We start from the raw sequence: 16,882 nt of genomic DNA, 5'->3' as shown, positions 1-16,882 counted from the left end.
GTTGGCCCCGCCCACACCTGCCCGCTGTGGGTCCACACAGAGAACAGTTAGATTTTTGTTGCTGTCCTGGAAACAGACGTTTTCCAGTCAGCAGGTAACACAGATTTAATACTACGTCTATTCTGTGAGCTTTACTGGACGCTTGTTTTAAACAGACGATGATAACGTGCTGAGAGTTCATCTGACTGAGACAGTAACACACACACAGCAGAAACATCACAGAGCTTTTATTCGGATGTGAAACAGAGCCCGCGGCTCTCAGGACATCACGCCTTTAGTCTGGATCTCTGAATGACATCGTGAGCTTTAAGAGCACCAGATTTGTGCTCCATTCCTTGTAACAACCAGACGACCATCGTTGGTCAGGGTCAGGCGCATCGTCCTGATGTCGGCGTTAATGGCGGTTCCAGAGCTCCAAACTGGTTTATCGTCCTGGGTGTACAGGACCAGGTTGGAATCCGACTGCAGGAGGAGCCGCGCAGGGTTTTTGCCGTTTGTGGCTGTGGCCCAGATAGGAGACCACTTGTAGACGACAAAGTTGCCATCTTCCTGCAAAGTGGAAGCAAAGAGAGCGGATCAGTTTGAACGTTTATACTGTGAGCTACAAATCATATGGACGACGATACGATTCGTTAAAACAAGGTAGAATAGCTGTGCAGCTTTCAGCAAATCAGGTGTTAAGTGAATATTCAGATGTAATTGTCAGCGTCTGAGACTTCCCACTTCTCTTTATTTCTGTATTCCTAACTTCCTGATCATCCAGAACATCCAGATTGGCCAACAGCCTGTATCCACAGGCTGTGAGGCTCCTGAACTCTCTGCCCCCCTCTCATGGACAATAATCATATCCAACTTCTTAATAGTACTGAACTGGTCTGCATTGGTGCATCTTTCTTAAATAGATAACTATCTATCTGACATCAAATATTGAACGGGTTGCATTGTTTTTGTCATGTTTTCTCATGTCTTTGTCTGAATTTCTTATGAACATTACTGTCATGTTCTCATGTTGTTGTTAAGGATTGTCTTATTGCACTGGAGTCACACTGGGTTAAATATTTACACTTGGGTTTTAAGAGGTATTTATTATTTTCTTCATTATTTTATTTACGGGTTGTACGGAAGCTCCAAACGCAATTTCATTGTTCTCTGACAATGACAATAAATAAATAAATAAATAAATCTCTTTGTTTTGGTGAAATCTCATCATTGGGGCTCTTTTATTCATAGATTCGTTTTATTGCCATTTTCTCAGGAAGGGTTTTCATAAACTTCACTAAAAAATCATTATCAAAAGAAAAGTTTTCTAGCCAGGAAAAAGTGGCCAGTAAAACTGATCTCTTTCTATATCTGCACATTAAAGACCAGCTGTCAACTTTTAATGTTACCAGCTGTGTTTCTGGGCCATGTAATCATAAACTGATGAGGACAAGGTCACATTTTCCCACCTGTAGGATGGCTTTGAAGTTTCCATTTACACTGACGAGGGACTCGCCTTTACGCAGCTCCTGGTTAGTGCTGATGGAGTTCTTACTCATGATTCTAAAGGACAGAAGTTACAGTTATTTTCATTTAAGAGACATTTTACAGATTTCAGTTCAAATCAGAAACTGTGAATTTTAATGCGTGTAAATGAGCCTGCACCATATTTCAGTTTATTTTACCAAAAGATCAAATGCCTGCAGCTACAAACCCCAGGCAAGATTAATTCTTACAGCTGCTGCATTTATGTACAAAGCTGTAACTCACCGGCTATGAACGCAGAAACGTCAGTGGGAGAATCAGATGCTGAACGTGCTGCAGCGACAGAGCAGAGCCTCATTTATACTGTTTGATAGCAGCAAAGGGTGATGGGAGGGGAGATGGGGACATCAAGAAAGTCAGGTTTTTTTATTCCTTCTTCCTTGGAAATTCTTTTAAAAGAAAGTAAAATATGAGGATATGTTACCTAGAATTACCTCTGACAACAGATTTCTTCATGCTGAAACCCACACGTCCACACACTTTTATACAGGACACTGAAAATCTTTCACACACTCTAAATTTACAGTACTGGGCAAAAGTTTTAGGCAGGTGAGAAAGAAAAGCTGTAAACATGCTTTCAATAATGGAAGTGTTCATCGTGTATTTTCATCAGTCAACAAAATACAGTAAATGAACAAAAGAGAAATCTAAATCAAACCAGTACCTGGTGTGACCACCCTTTGCCTTCTTCTAAGTACATTTGCACACAGTTTTTGAAGAAACTCGGCTGGTGAGTTGATCCAAACATCTCAGAGAACTAAGCACAGATCTTCTGTGGATGTAGGCTTCCTCACATCCTTCATGTAATCCCAGACACACACAATGATGTTGAGATCAGGGCTCTGTGGGGGCCAGAGCATCACTTCCAGTACTTCTTGTTCTTCTTTACACTGAAGATAGTTCTTAATGACTTTGGCTGTGTGTTTGGGGTCGTTGTCCTGCTGCAGAATACATTTGGCATTACCTTGGCCTCCAGTAACGCTGTGAGGAACCTTGGAGTCATGTTTAACCAGGACACGTCCTTCAACGCACATATTAAACAAATATGTAAGACTGCTTTCTTCCATTTGTGCAACATCTCTAAAATTAGAAATATCCTGTCTCAGAGTGACGCTGAAAAACTAGTTCATGCATTTATTACCTCCAGGCTGGACGACTGTAATTCATTATTATCAGGAAGTCCTAAAAACTCCCTGAAAAGTCTTCAGCTGATCCAAAATGCTGCAGCAAGAGTCCTGACAGGGACTAGAAAGAGAGAGCAGATTTCTCCTGTTTTGGCTTCCTGTTAAATCCAGAATTCAAAATCCTGCTCCTCACATACAAGGTCTTAAATAATCAGGCCCCATCTTATCTTAATGACCTTGTAGTACCATATCACCCTATTAGAGCACTTCGCTCTCGCTCTGCAGGCCTACTTGTTGTTCCTAGAGTATTTAAAGTAGAATGGGAGGCAGAGCCTTCAGTTTTCAGGCCCCTCTTCTGTGGAACCAGCTTCCAGTTTGGATTCAGGAGACAGACACGATCTCTACTTTTAAAACTTCAGAATCTCGCTTCTCAACTTCATATCCCATTAGCCTCAGTCGACACCCCTTCAACCCTACCCGCTCCAGTACCAAACGCAGCCCATACGCACGCCCATCCTGGGCTATCCCTGGTTCTGTCGGCACAACCCCCATATCTCCTGGTCATCGTGTCAGATCCTGGGCTGGGGTCCCCGCTGTTTACAAAGCTGTTTCAACCCTGAGACCAGAATGGATCCCGCAAAACTACCCCCTTCAGAGCCCATTGATCTGGAGAAGATTCCTCAAGTCTTCCATGATCTCTCCGAGGTTCGGAGATACACTCTAACCTACCCCCGCTCACCCCTATGACCCCCTATATGTACCGAGACGCTGACAGGTTTTCTTAACCAGGGTGTTAATGTGACAGGACCATGACAGGTCCTCTGAGTGATGTGGACACCCAGGTACTGGAAGCTGTCCACTCTCTCCACTGGCGCGCCACTGATGATTAGGGACTCACCTGTTTTGTAGCAAAGTCCGCGATCAGCTCTGCTGATGTTTAGGAGGAGGTTGTTCTCCTGGCACCAGTTCTTCAGGATCCTCATCTCCTCCAGGTCGGCCTTCTCGGTGGTGTCAGAGACCAGGCACACCACAACGGTGTCGTCAGCAAACTTGACAATGGAGGTGGTGTCTGATGTGGCTACACAGTCATAAGTGTACAGTGAGTACAGCAGGGGGCTTAAAACACAGCCCTGAGGCGCTCCAGTGCTGAGTGAGATGGAGGGGGAGACTTGTTCTCCCACCCTTACCGATTGGGGTCCGTCTGTGAGGAAGTCGAGGATCCACTGACACAGTGATGAGCTGAGTCCTAGATCCTTCATGTGAAAAGCTTTGAGGGAATTATTGTGCTGAATGCTGAACTGTAGTCCATGAACGGATAAGAGAGGAGCGAGCCAAAAACAGGAAACACCTATTTCTTATGAGGGTGGCAAAGGTTAAACATTGAAGAGTATATAAATGATGTTTTACACACATATTGCAATCGTGCTCATATGAGTTGTAACTCAGCCCTAAGAAGGTCAAAAGCTTCGTTCAGCGTGACCGTCTGAACTGATATGCTGCAGGGATGGCGTGGAGTGTAGTGAATGGATGCATAACAGGCTTACATACACAAACAGCACATAGATTTATTTTCTAGGGTAAAGGTGGAACACGTCTTGCTTTGTCTTTGCTTAGCAACTAGTGATGCAGAAGGTGTTAAAGATAAGCCATGAATAAGTCAACAGGAAACGTGTTGGGGTGCGACGGCTGAAACAAAATGTTGCAGATAACGGAAACTTGTCTAACTGTCATTAGCTGTAACTTTTGCACGTTATGTATCTGCTTGAAGCAAAAAGGGGCGTAAACCCTGATAGACAAAAATTTTGGAGTGTGCTTTCTAGTGGAGATTTATGCTGATATGGTGATGGTGTATATCTGACCCTGGGTGGGTTTAATACAATTAAAAGTGTTGCTCACACACATAAAGAGCATTGAGATTAAGTAAAGTTAATATAAAGGATAGAGCCCAGAACGGGATATTTTGAACCAACTTTGAATAATTAAGGGAACATTAGATGAACACAGTAGATTATTGAGGCGTAGCAGAGGGAGGCGTTTTGTTTTCTGACTTTACAGGAGAAGATTCCAGAACCAGAGCGAAACCACGGAGGGGTTGGTGAGAATCCAGAAACCAGCCATCAGAAAGGGGAACTCACAAGAAGCACAGAGAACCACAGCTCCAGGAAATGTTGCTTAGGAGACTAAAAGCTCGTTGGACACACGTTAAATGTGAGCATAAAAGTAATGAAGAGTAATGAGAAGGACTTTAGGAATAGTTTGCAGGATTTCTATGTTATTTAAATTGCCCAAGAATAGTGTTAAGACCGGATATATGTTACCCGTAGAGGGGGTGAAAACAGTCTCCATATTCTGGAATATGTCAAATTAAAGATCGTTTTTTGAGCTATGACCACTTTGAGCCGTGTCTTTCTTTGCCGTAAAGAATACAAAGAACTGGATTTAATACCCTGCTGTCTTGCAACATCTGATTAACAATGTCTTTCGTGACATGCTAGGCTGGTGGCCGTTGGCATATTTGGATTACATTTTGATCTACTCTGGTCCCAAGAAGACCATGTTAGTCATCTTAGGGTGGTGCTTAACAGACAGTTCGAACACCAGCTAGTCTGTGAGCTGGAGAAATGTGCCCGCCATCAAAGCTCCACCCCCTTCTTCGGCTTCATTAACTCTTTGTGGCAATGATCGGACCGACAGTGCATATCGGCGTGTTTGGGTTCCTTTATTTTGTTCAACAGCTCTTTTAGGCACAACTCGAGCCAGGAGTCTGCTCGTCTCGCAGCGTCCTCCACTGCACACACACAGTTTCTGCCAACACTATATATAAGGAGAGAGTCACTAGTCTCACCGCACCACCCCTCCACTGCCAGCAGGCCAGAGACCACCCCCCTGCCACACTCTTCTATAGTTTACCCATGGATTCGCAGAAGGTTCAAGCTGTTGCTCAGTGGCTGCAACCAACTAGCCTCAAACAGCTGCAGGGGTTTCATTAACTTCTATCGGTGCTTTTGTGACATGTTCTATTTTCTTATTGACATTTCTTCCCAGGAGGCTTTGGGAAAATGGCGCACGTCACCCGAATGACTACTTCTTCCGTCTGAGAGTGATTGTGAGAAATTCTCTGTCTATCTTGGACTTAACTGGATTGTCATTCACTGGCAATGCTACACACCAGTCACCATGAGCTCCAGGCCTGTCTGTTTTTGTGATTTCAGAGTCTGTCACAGCTCCTAAGAATGGTGCTGTAACGGTCGCAAGGTAATGTGAAGGGGACCAGATGGGAGAAAACAACCACACGAGCCTTCAAACGCCTTTCAGAGCTCTGAATATGTTTGTCTTAAACAAATACAGAGGTTTAACACTCTCAACAGCGACACATCTAAAGACGAACAACCCAGCCTCTCAAAAAAACCTCCTTAAATAGATGCCGGTCATACCACCACCAATAAAAGACTTCCCCCCGACACGGCCCAGCTACAAAAAACCTATACGGTGAAATACTTCAGTTATTCTAACACACCTCACACATATCTGATCACAAACACACTCCAGCTAAATAATATACAAACTAACTAAATCCAATCAAACTGAAAGTTCAGCTGGGAAAGGCTCCAGCACCCCCACAACCCTGACAAGGATAAGTGGAGGAGAAGGGATAGATGGCTGGAAAATTAACTGATCCAGTGTCTGTGACCAGGATGGAAACTGCATTGTTCTTCCTCATCCCGAGGTTGTTGTCACACCTGCACTGCAGGTAAACTGCCTGGCTTAGTATGAAGGATATCTCTGATTAACTGAAAAAGAGACATCAGTGCACAAAACTTCAGATGGCAAGTTTTCAAGGCTGCCAAAAACATCCTCATACTCAGCGTGACTGATTAGTATGATCAGAAACTGCCAAAAGAACAGAGTCGAACTCTGTCCGGTTGTAATACAAGACATTTACTGCCAAGCAGTCCTGATTTGATAAACGAACATCACACCCTCAGTATATTCCTCTATGTCCACACAGTCCCCAGATGTTGTCTGAAAATGCTCCATGGTGTGCACTCCAAGCAGCCCATAGCATTGGAACAGCCTCCTGTGCCCACACTACAACGTCCACGACCACAGGCGGCTCTTTTCTCACTCTGGGCGTGTACACTGTGTTCATCAGCAAAGTGAGATGGTTGGAGCTTCCAGTGTGAGGTAAGGGGGCTGCAGTGTATTCATTGTTGATATTTATGAGTCCCTCTGTTTGCACACATAACACGCTGTTGCATGTTGAGAGCAAACAGACGTAAGCCTTGTTGAAACTCCTTGCAAAGATGTGAAATGCATCTGTGATTTGAGGACAGTGCTGTAGTTCTCTCATCGCCTGCTTTACATCTGGACTCGGCAGAATTTGCACTGCGGTAATGATGCTTTGTCATAGCTCGCGTGGTAGACAGAAAGGCCAGCATTTCACAGTCATCAATTCCACATCAGGAGACCAGGAGATGCCAGCAAATCAAAATATTTCCATAAAAGATGACCAAAAGAAGAATTGACTTTATGTACACTAAGCTTGGATACAGTAAACACATTGATGAACGGAGCAGAAACACAGGCTCTATGTTTGCTGCTTAGCAGACTGACCAGCAGTGCACTCAGCTTTAGGCAGACTTTACTTGATGTATCACTCCTCCACCTTATCCTGGTGGAAGAGTTTGTGTGACCGATTGATCCTTGGCTCTTTGTTATTGATAGAAATTCACCCCTGGTTGAGTTCAAACAGACTTGCATCGACTGGTTCAGTGCTTGTATGTTGGGGTTTACTCCAGTGAATGAAGGGGTCACTTTCCTGGTATTTGACTTGAGCACAGGTTCTGACTGTTGTCTGCACTTTAGATGCTAAACTTGACTTGTGTTCGGTTGTTGGAAGGAGCTTTGCAGTTTTGAAAGTCAAACTGATGTTAGTTTGGAGAACCAATGAAACCCCGGAACAATCTTAAGCATCTGGCTGTCAGCGTGAAACCGTTTGGACAAAGCCATCACCTTGATGCATCATCCAGGTAAGTAAATCCCAAAGAGTTGATTCTGTTCATCTGGATGTTTTCAGTGGGAGAAACATTTTGTCACTCATCCAAGTTCTTCAGTCTCAGCTGACTGCAGGTTTCCAACCTTACAAACAGGACATTTGCACAATGACTGAAACCAGCGCAGTGAAAGAACAACGGGCTGAGAGGTCAGCTCATCATGAATATGCAAATTTCCATGACCTTTGATCAACAACCACTGATCAAAGCTCACAGCATTGTAAGCTGGTGACAGATGTACCCTTAGGCCCCCTCCTCGATTCAGAGATGGTCTTTCCTTTTTCACGTAAATGGCCTCCTTGACTCCGCCCTCATTTCTCCCACTGAAAACGTTACGTCCAGATGAACAGAATCAACTTTTTGGGACAAAGCCACCACTTCTGTCTGATTCACAGCTGAAGAATGAGGCTGCTCAGCATTGCCCTGTCACACCTGTCCGGCAGGTAAACGTATCAGTTTGAAGGATATTTGGTGATTTCCTGAAAGAGGGGAAACATCAGGGGAAGCCCTCCAGAAAAATCAAAAACTTCCTCGTTGTCAGTGTGACTGACTATTTAGCTTCTAACACCAATTTCAAACACCTGTGTAGACACCTGTGGGTGTGAGTGCTCGTGTTTATAAGGTTTCTCCATTCGAGTTTTTACAGTAGGTAGGTGCAGGGAGCCACAGCCCTGCCCCCCAGGACATGAAGCATGCATAGAGGAGGCCCCACACATCTAGAGCCCCCCACAGCCTCAGGAGGACCACCACAGGGGCAATCACAGCACCCACTCAGAAAAGAGCAAAGGAGAGCCCAGCAGCCATGGTGCCGAAGCCACTGGAGGCTGTAGCAACGAGGCTACGCAAGAGAAACGAGCACTGGCACAGACCCCCACCCCTGAAGCCCTGCTACATTAGGCTGCCAGAAAAACACCACCCAAGAGCTACCAGACCCCATCCAGGTCAGTGCGACACCACACACCCCAAGCCCATTAACCCCCCCCCCCCCCCCCCAATATCAACTACAAAAAGCAAAGGTACGGCAAAACTATGGTGATGGAGACTAATATGGTAAATGGCCTGTATTTATATAGCGCTTTACACATCCACACATTCACACACTGGTGATGGCAGCTACATTGTAGCCACAGCCGCCCTGGGGCGCACTGACAGAGGCGAGGCTGCCGGACACTGGCGCCACCGGGCCCTCTGACCACCACCAGTAGGCAACGGGTGAAGTGTCTCGCCCAAGGACACAACGACCGAGACTGTCCGAGCCGGGGCTCGAACCGGCAACCTTCCGATTACAAGACGAACGTCCAACTCTTGAGCCACGATCGCCCCATATTAATAAATTGATTACAACAAACAATAATTGTCACTGAACTCTTTTTATTTACAGGCATTTTTAACATGTATGAACATAACACGAACAATTTTACATGGATATTTATTTGATGAGAAGAAAGTAAATAACAATAACTATAAAACAAGAGTATTTATAATGCATCAACAACAATCCAGCCTGGGATCCTCCCGGTTAAAAACACGGTCCAGGACTGGACACTCAGGCTAATCCTGCAGGGTCTGGTTCAGGAAAAGGTGGCGAACAACACAAACAGTTTTAGTAGAAAGGTGTGATTCCAATTAGTTGAAGAGATCAAAGCATTATTCAGATTATTAAGCTTAAGTAAAATATACTAATACGCTGTGAAAAGACTTAAATGTTATAGACTTCATCTGTGTAAACAAGCTTTTTTGTGAACTCTAAAATAAGCCTGTTTCTCCAAGAGGAGCGTCAGTAACCATCAGCATTTGTTCAGGAGGGAGACAAGCCGAGGACAAGCTCTTCAACCCCGGACCTGGGCCTGCTCAAGGTCACCAGGGATTGGCAGATGCAAGTGGATTTGGATCAGAGGATCATTTTTACCACAGAGATCATAACAACTACTCTGCGACCAGACCTCGTCTTTGGGTCTAACTCCCAAAAACTTGTGTACGTCATTGGGCTGACAGTACCATCGGTGTGTGGTTCTCCAGCTGCACCACAGCACACAGAAAGGCACTCCAGAGGGTCATCAATATGGCCCAAAAAATCATTGGACATCCTCTTCCTTCCATGAAGGACCTGTACAGCACTAATTTAAGTTACTGAGTTGTGTTGTTTGTGTTGCGTTGTGATGTGTCGTATTTGTCGTGTTGTAGATAGTGCCGACGTGGGACAGTTTTCCAGTTTGTGAGATGTGGGAAGCCAGATCGGGCGACCCCCTTCCGGCTCTCGTCTCTGCTCTCTCCTATCTGTCCCTTTTGTCTTACTTCTCTCTATCACCATTTCTTTCCCTTTGAAGAAGTGAGGCTCCAAAAATGTTAAAGAGGTAAGCATTACTTTTCAGTTGCAGTGAATTGATAGAAGAAGATAAATAGTAGAAAACTAAACAGAAGAAAGTCGACGAGAACCAATTTAACATAAACCAGTGACACACTCTGGGACCTGATCAACCCTGGCAGGGCCTCCTTGGATGAGGGTGTCTGGTGATAATGGCCGAAACACCCGATGAATCCAAGGTCCACTACTGACGATGTGTCCCAAATATGAGTATGATAATCTAGATCAGATCTCTAGTTCCTAAACCTAACCAAGGAAGGAAAAAATGGCAGATTAGTGTGGTGGATCATAAATTTGATTAGTTTTGAAGTTGTACATCTCTGTTCCTTATATTTCATGTCATGCCCTTATTAATGTTTTATTTGTTGCTTTGACTGTTTTCGAATAGAATATGCAGTGGGAATATAGAGGGAGATAAGCAGTGAACGTTTTGCCTGGGTTGATTGTGCGTCGATCCATTGTTAATGCCTCAGGGCTCCAGTAGGTGGGTTCGCGCGCTTCCTCCTTCACTCAATACAGACGAGTGAGAGTGAGAGCTGCGTGTCTGTGCCGTTCTTTCACCTCTCCTCACTATTTCCCCTGTTTAAGGTAACTGTCATGCACAAATCTGTATAAATGTGTGTTACTGTTGATTATTACATTGTTATCATTGGTTATTGTAGTGAAAGATGTGAATTGCAGACTATTTTGCTGAGAAGTTCCAGTTAATCTCTGTTGCTGCGTATGCTAGTTTTCGCTATTACTCCGCCATATTGTGTGAAGATTTTTCTGTTACTATCTGTATAAGTTAACTACTGAAAGACATGCAGTACTTAAAGTATTATTTCATTGCTGTGGAAAGTTAGTGACTGTGTCAGCTAACATGTGCGAGTTAAAAATATGTTTTTGTCTAATGCTACAGTTCATGTTATCTAAAGTATTCTCATCAGCTAATGCAGCGAACAATAGTGACTTAGTTTGGATACAGTTGTCCTGAGACTGAGTGCATCCATAAGAATATTGTTTTGGTTGTATTGCTTCTGAAACTCAATACAGACGAGTGAGAGTGAGAGCTGCGTGTCTGTGCCTTCCTTTCACCTCTCCTCACTATTTCCCCTGTTTAAGGGCACAACATTAGCTTGTGATAAAAGACCGAAGCACCCTGTGAAGTTTAGGCAACGATGTGTCCTGCTGGTAAAGTTTCTTGGCTGCCATCCCTCAAGATTTTCTCCATTTGAAGCGATGAATTATCAGGGACTGTAACATCTAGTCCTTTTTACTGAATCAGAATTAAGCTGTTTAATATGAAGCCTAAAAGTATTTGTCCCACATGTAAAAACAACACCTACCTTTCATCTCTAACCATCATTATTTTTTTCTGTGGTTTTCTTGTGTTGAACTCTGAAAAACGACATTTACTCTCTGCACGTGACTCCAACCAGCTTTAACCGATCAATAAATAAATCGATCACAGGCTGATCACAGCCGGCTGCTGCTGAGCGTCACGGCCATCAGGATGAAGGCTTCTGCTGATTTCTCCCTGTCTTCTGTCCCAGCAGAGAAATGACGCCCTCTGCTGGGATGAAGAAGAAACTGCAGCAGTGACTGCGCTCATGCAGCACATCAGGCTGCTTTTCAGATGAAAACGTTCCCTTTTGATAAAGCATGCAGGTGGGACAGGTGACCCTGACCCAGCTTACACATGATGCACTCAGTGTTTCTTCTTCACTCACCACTGTGCATGCAATCAATACTTATTATTAACCTTTGACTCTCTACCATGCTGTGGCTCATCACCGTTTCCATAGTGACACTGAAGCTTCCAGAAATCACAGACTGTAGATAAAAGATGGAAACAGCAGGAATCCACAGCAATGCTTCTCTGAATGACATCATCAGTCCTTAGAGCGCCACTTCAGCTGGTTTAATGGACACAGCGCCGGCAGAGCGAACACTGCAGCGTGTCTGCTGTGGAAGACCTAAATGGACAGCCAGCCAATCAGAGAACCAGCTTGTGCACAGCAAATTCAAAAGTGTTAAATGTTTTGGTGTTAATAGTCTTCTTGCAAAAGTAGAGTTAATTTTACTCTAAGCAGAGTCACATTCTTTTAATGTAACTCTGAGGTGTAAAATGATAGTAGTTAAAATCGAGTGTTAAAAATGAGTGTTTCTCTGTCAAATCTGGAGGTGTTACAATGGAAACATTAACTCCTGACCTCTTAACTCTGAACTCCTACAGGGGCTATGACACCAACAGAGTAAATTCACAGACTCCGCCCCCAGCACGGCTCCAATCGAAGCTGAAGTGAAGCCGTTTCAGAACATTTTGCTCTACATATTTGAGTTGTTTGTCATGCTTGGTAAGTCATTTTTTCAAAGATTGTTTCAATTATTATTATGAGCTTTTACTTCTGTGGCTCTTTGGAGTTGAGACAAAGCTGTGTGAAAGGCATTAGCCATGTTGCTCGCTGATAGCATAATATTCTGTTTTAGCTAGCTGAAAGGTATTGTTTGCGGGCAAATACCACAGCCTTGAAAAAAAGCTTGCATGTGAATTTTCAGTCAAACTTTTGGTCAAATACACCTAAAACAATGTCTAGAATGTAAATGTTGGTATAATGGTGCTACTTGAAGCCTGAAAACGATCGCCCATAAAAAAGCGAGCAAACAGCAGTAGCAGACGTCCTGACTGGGTTCTACGTTAGCATAGATCCCTCCAGAGTTTTGTGCACACGGTTTAGGTAAAAATGAAAAAGGTTGAGGTTTTACATTTAGTTCAGTATTACATGTTGCCTGTGTCCTTGTCTTTTGGGAAAATACTTTACACAAGTAATGGCTCAAAGAGGATTCCTTTTTACTGTGCTGCAATTGTTTACTGGATTATTTGTGCCATTAATTAGTGTCAACTAATTTTTATTCAATCTCCACACAGGATATGCTTGTGAAGATGGAATATGGGGGAGAGCAGAAGTGCGTTGAAGTTCCACAAAGTGATGAATGAAGGACATGCATATTGTATTGAAGCAATAAGTGATGAGATGCTGTTATTTGCATTTACCATGTCAGACCTTTTGATAAACACAATTCTAATGAAAGTGAGAACATGTACACTGTTACATCTTTCAGAAAATGTTTTGAAATTGTGGTGCACAGTTCAGAATAAATGTTTTTCAAAAACCATTGCATCTTTTTAGTAAATGTTTATTTCCAAAAGAAATTTCTAGAAGTTCAGAACAGTAAAATTCCCGCTTTTTAGAATGAATTAGAAGATAACTCTTACGTAGTTAAACTAAAATACTCTTTGAGAGTTAATATATAAACTCTTAACACCAAGTGTTAAATTATCAACTCCAGACAGATTTGGTGTTTAACACTAAATCAGAGTTAACGTACCAACTCTCCAAAAAGAGTTAAATTAACACTCTCTGGTGTGGACCCATATAGACACTTTAATAGTCTTGAAATCAAATCCGACAGTGTTAATTTGGACATGCTGGATTTGCTGTGTGATGAGGTCTTCATGGACTCTCTCCTGGTTTGTTAGCTGTGCACGTTTACCTGTGTAAGTCTGACACCCACCTGTGCACATCTGGACTCTTCTTCTGTGGTTTTGTCCTCCCAGAAACATTTTTGACTTTGGAACAAAATGAGAGTGAAATCATTTCAGGTGCTGATGAAACCTGATGAACTCAAAGTGTTCAGGCTGACGAGCTCCCACCTGCCCCCCACACTCAGCTGTTTTTCATCTGCAGTAACCTTCATGTGTCTCATGAAGCCGTGCAAAGCTTCGCCTTCTGACTGTGAAGCTCGTCAGTCACAGACCTTCCTCACAGACCCATTGCGTCCTGATTGGGAGGTTTTTATTGTTTTTGCAGAATCTTTGAGGCCCGAGGACTTCATGAGCCGTCAGCAGATTTACACAGGAAACTAAAAGTTTCATGTCTGTGAAAAACTACCTGTGAGAGGCAGGTTGTAGTGCTGCTGTAGTCTGATCTACGTGACTGCACGAATCCACCAGTTCAGTTTATTGTGTGAAATCAATCAAATCACACTTGTGAACGCTGAGCTCTGAGCTGTCATGACTGATCACATGTGTGTGATACCGTGTGTGTGATCACATGTGTGTGATACCGTGTGTGTCCTTTTCAGGAAGACAGAAACAAACTATAAGAAGGAGGATGATGTCACCTCCAGCAGGGATGGTGCACACGGCCTCAGAAACATCCACCACATGCGGTGCTGCTGTTACACTAATCTCAGCAGTGCAGGAAGTTACCTGTTAGTGACGCATGTGTTTACAACCACTGGAAACTAAATGTGACCAAAGCAAGAAGACGTGCAGATTCACTGACACACATCTGAGTTTCAGGGGCTCTGACAGGCAGACGTTTGGCTCCCCCGACTGGATGGAAGAGAAATTTGTAAAACTCACCTGTGTTATCTACAGTACAGGTGAGAACGCCACCACACGGTCAGATTTGAGATTTTAAAAGCTTCCAATGAGCCCACAGAACTCCTTCTCAGTTGCCTGTATGTGTCAGCACACGCACACCTGGAGCCTGCAGGTTGGCCCCGCCCACACCTGCCCGCTGTGGGTCCACACAGAGAACAGTTAGATTTTTGTTGCTGTCCTGGAAACAGACGTTTTCCAGTCAGCAGGTAACACAGATTTAATACTACGTCTATTCTGTGAGCTTTACTGGACGCTTGTTTTAAACAGACGATGATAACGTGCTGAGAGTTCATCTGACTGAGACAGTAACACACACACAGCAGAAACATCACAGAGCTTTTATTCGGATGTGAAACAGAGCCCGCGGCTCTCAGGACATCACGCCTTTAGTCTGGATCTCTGAATGACATCGTGAGCTTTAAGAGCACCAGATTTGTGCTCCATTCCTTGTAACAACCAGACGACCATCGTTGGTCAGGGTCAGGCGCATCGTCCTGATGTCGGCGTTAATGGCGGTTCCAGAGCTCCAAACTGGTTTATCGTCCTGGGTGTACAGGACCAGGTTGGAATCCGACTGCAGGAGGAGCCGCGCAGGGTTTTTGCCGTTTGTGGCTGTGGCCCAGATAGGAGACCACTTGTAGACGACAAAGTTGCCATCTTCCTGCAAAGTGGAAGCAAAGAGAGCGGATCAGTTTGAACGTTTATACTGTGAGCTACAAATCATATGGACGACGATACGATTCGTTAAAACAAGGTAGAATAGCTGTGCAGCTTTCAGCAAATCAGGTGTTAAGTGAATATTCAGATGTAATTGTCAGCGTCTGAGACTTCCCACTTCTCTTTATTTCTGTATTCCTAACTTCCTGATCTCTTTGTTTTGGTGAAATCTCATCATTGGGGCTCTTTTATTCATAGATTCGTTTTATTGCCATTTTCTCAGGAAGGGTTTTCATAAACTTCACTAAAAAATCATTATCAAAAGAAAAGTTTTCTAGCCAGGAAAAAGTGGCCAGTAAAACTGATCTCTTTCTATATCTGCACGTTAAAGACCAGCTGTCAACTTTTAATGTTACCAGCTGTGTTTTTGGGCCATGTAATCATAAACTGATGAGGACAAGGTCACATTTTCCCACCTGTAGGATGGCTTTGAAGTTTCCATTTACACTGACGAGGGACTCGCCTTTACGCAGCTCCTGGTTAGTGCTGATGGAGTTCTTACTCATGATTCTAAAGGACAGAAGTTACAGTTATTTTCATTTAAGAGACATTTTACAGATTTCAGTTCAAATCAGAAACTGTGAATTTTAATGCGTGTAAATGAGCCTGCACCATATTTCAGTTTATTTTACCAAAAGATCAAATGCCTGCAGCTACAAACCCCAGGCAAGATTAATTCTTACAGCTGCTGCATTTATGTACAAAGCTGTAACTCACCGGCTATGAACGCAGAAACGTCAGTGGGAGAATCAGATGCTGAACGTGCTGCAGCGACAGAGCAGAGCCTCATTTATACTGTTTGATAGCAGCAAAGGGTGATGGGAGGGGAGATGGGGACATCAAGAAAGTCAGGTTTTTTTATTCCTTCTTCCTTGGAAATTCTTTTAAAAGAAAGTAAAATATGAGGATATGTTACCTAGAATTACCTCTGACAACAGATTTCTTCATGCTGAAACCCACACGTCCACACACTTTTATACAGGACACTGAAAATCTTTCACACACTCTAAATTTACAGTACTGGGCAAAAGTTTTAGGCAGGTGAGAAAGAAAAGCTGTAAACATGCTTTCAATAATGGAAGTGTTCATCGTGTATTTTCATCAGTCAACAAAATACAGTAAATGAACAAAAGAGAAATCTAAATCAAACCAGTACCTGGTGTGACCACCCTTTGCCTTCTTCTAAGTACATTTGCACACAGTTTTTGAAGAAACTCGGCTGGTGAGTTGATCCAAACATCTCAGAGAACTAAGCACAGATCTTCTGTGGATGTAGGCTTCCTCACATCCTTCATGTAATCCCAGACACACACAATGATGTTGAGATCAGGGCTCTGTGGGGGCCAGAGCATCACTTCCAGTACTTCTTGTTCTTCTTTACACTGAAGATAGTTCTTAATGACTTTGGCTGTGTGTTTGGGGTCGTTGTCCTGCTGCAGAATACATTTGGCATTACCTTGGCCTCCAGTAACGCTGTGAGGAACCTTGGAGTCATGTTTGACCAGGACATGTCCTTCAACGCACATATTAAACAAATATGTAAGACTGCTTTCTTCCATTTGTGCAACATCTCTAAAGTTAGAAATATCCTGTCTCAGAGTGACGCTGAAAAACTAGTTCATGCATTTATTACTTCCAGGCTGGACGACTGTAATTCATTATTATC

At 43.5% G+C, this 16,882-nt stretch overlaps 2 protein-coding genes across 2 annotated transcripts; both read right to left on the bottom strand.

Moving 5' to 3' along the window:
• Positions 1-218: 218 nt before the first annotated feature.
• On the bottom strand, positions 219-1,791 carry LOC146694888 (B-type lectin plumieribetin-like). Its single transcript, XM_085476686.1, has 3 exons — positions 1,750-1,791; positions 1,449-1,542; positions 219-549 (listed from the first exon to the last, which is right to left on the bottom strand). The coding sequence occupies exons 2-3, from the start codon at positions 1,536-1,538 to the stop codon at positions 307-309; spliced, it is 333 nt and encodes a 110-aa protein (XP_085332812.1). The 5' UTR covers positions 1,539-1,542; positions 1,750-1,791; the 3' UTR covers positions 219-306.
• Positions 1,792-14,829: 13,038 nt separating this feature from the next.
• Positions 14,830-15,975, bottom strand: LOC146694887 (B-type lectin plumieribetin-like). The gene is made up of 3 exons (XM_085476685.1): positions 15,934-15,975; positions 15,633-15,726; positions 14,830-15,160 (listed from the first exon to the last, which is right to left on the bottom strand). Exons 2-3 carry the CDS (start codon positions 15,720-15,722, stop codon positions 14,918-14,920), a joined length of 333 nt encoding a protein of 110 aa, XP_085332811.1. The 5' UTR covers positions 15,723-15,726; positions 15,934-15,975; the 3' UTR covers positions 14,830-14,917.
• Between the last annotated feature and the right edge of the window lie 907 nt (positions 15,976-16,882).

This window comes from Copadichromis virginalis, linkage group LG13 (genome assembly GCF_057382275.1).
Source record: "Copadichromis virginalis isolate Kocher_CV1m ecotype Utaka linkage group LG13, C_Virginalis_male_GT1.1, whole genome shotgun sequence".
Lineage (NCBI taxonomy): Eukaryota > Metazoa > Chordata > Actinopteri > Cichliformes > Cichlidae > Copadichromis > Copadichromis virginalis.
This window is presented reverse-complemented; position numbering and strand designations above follow the sequence as displayed.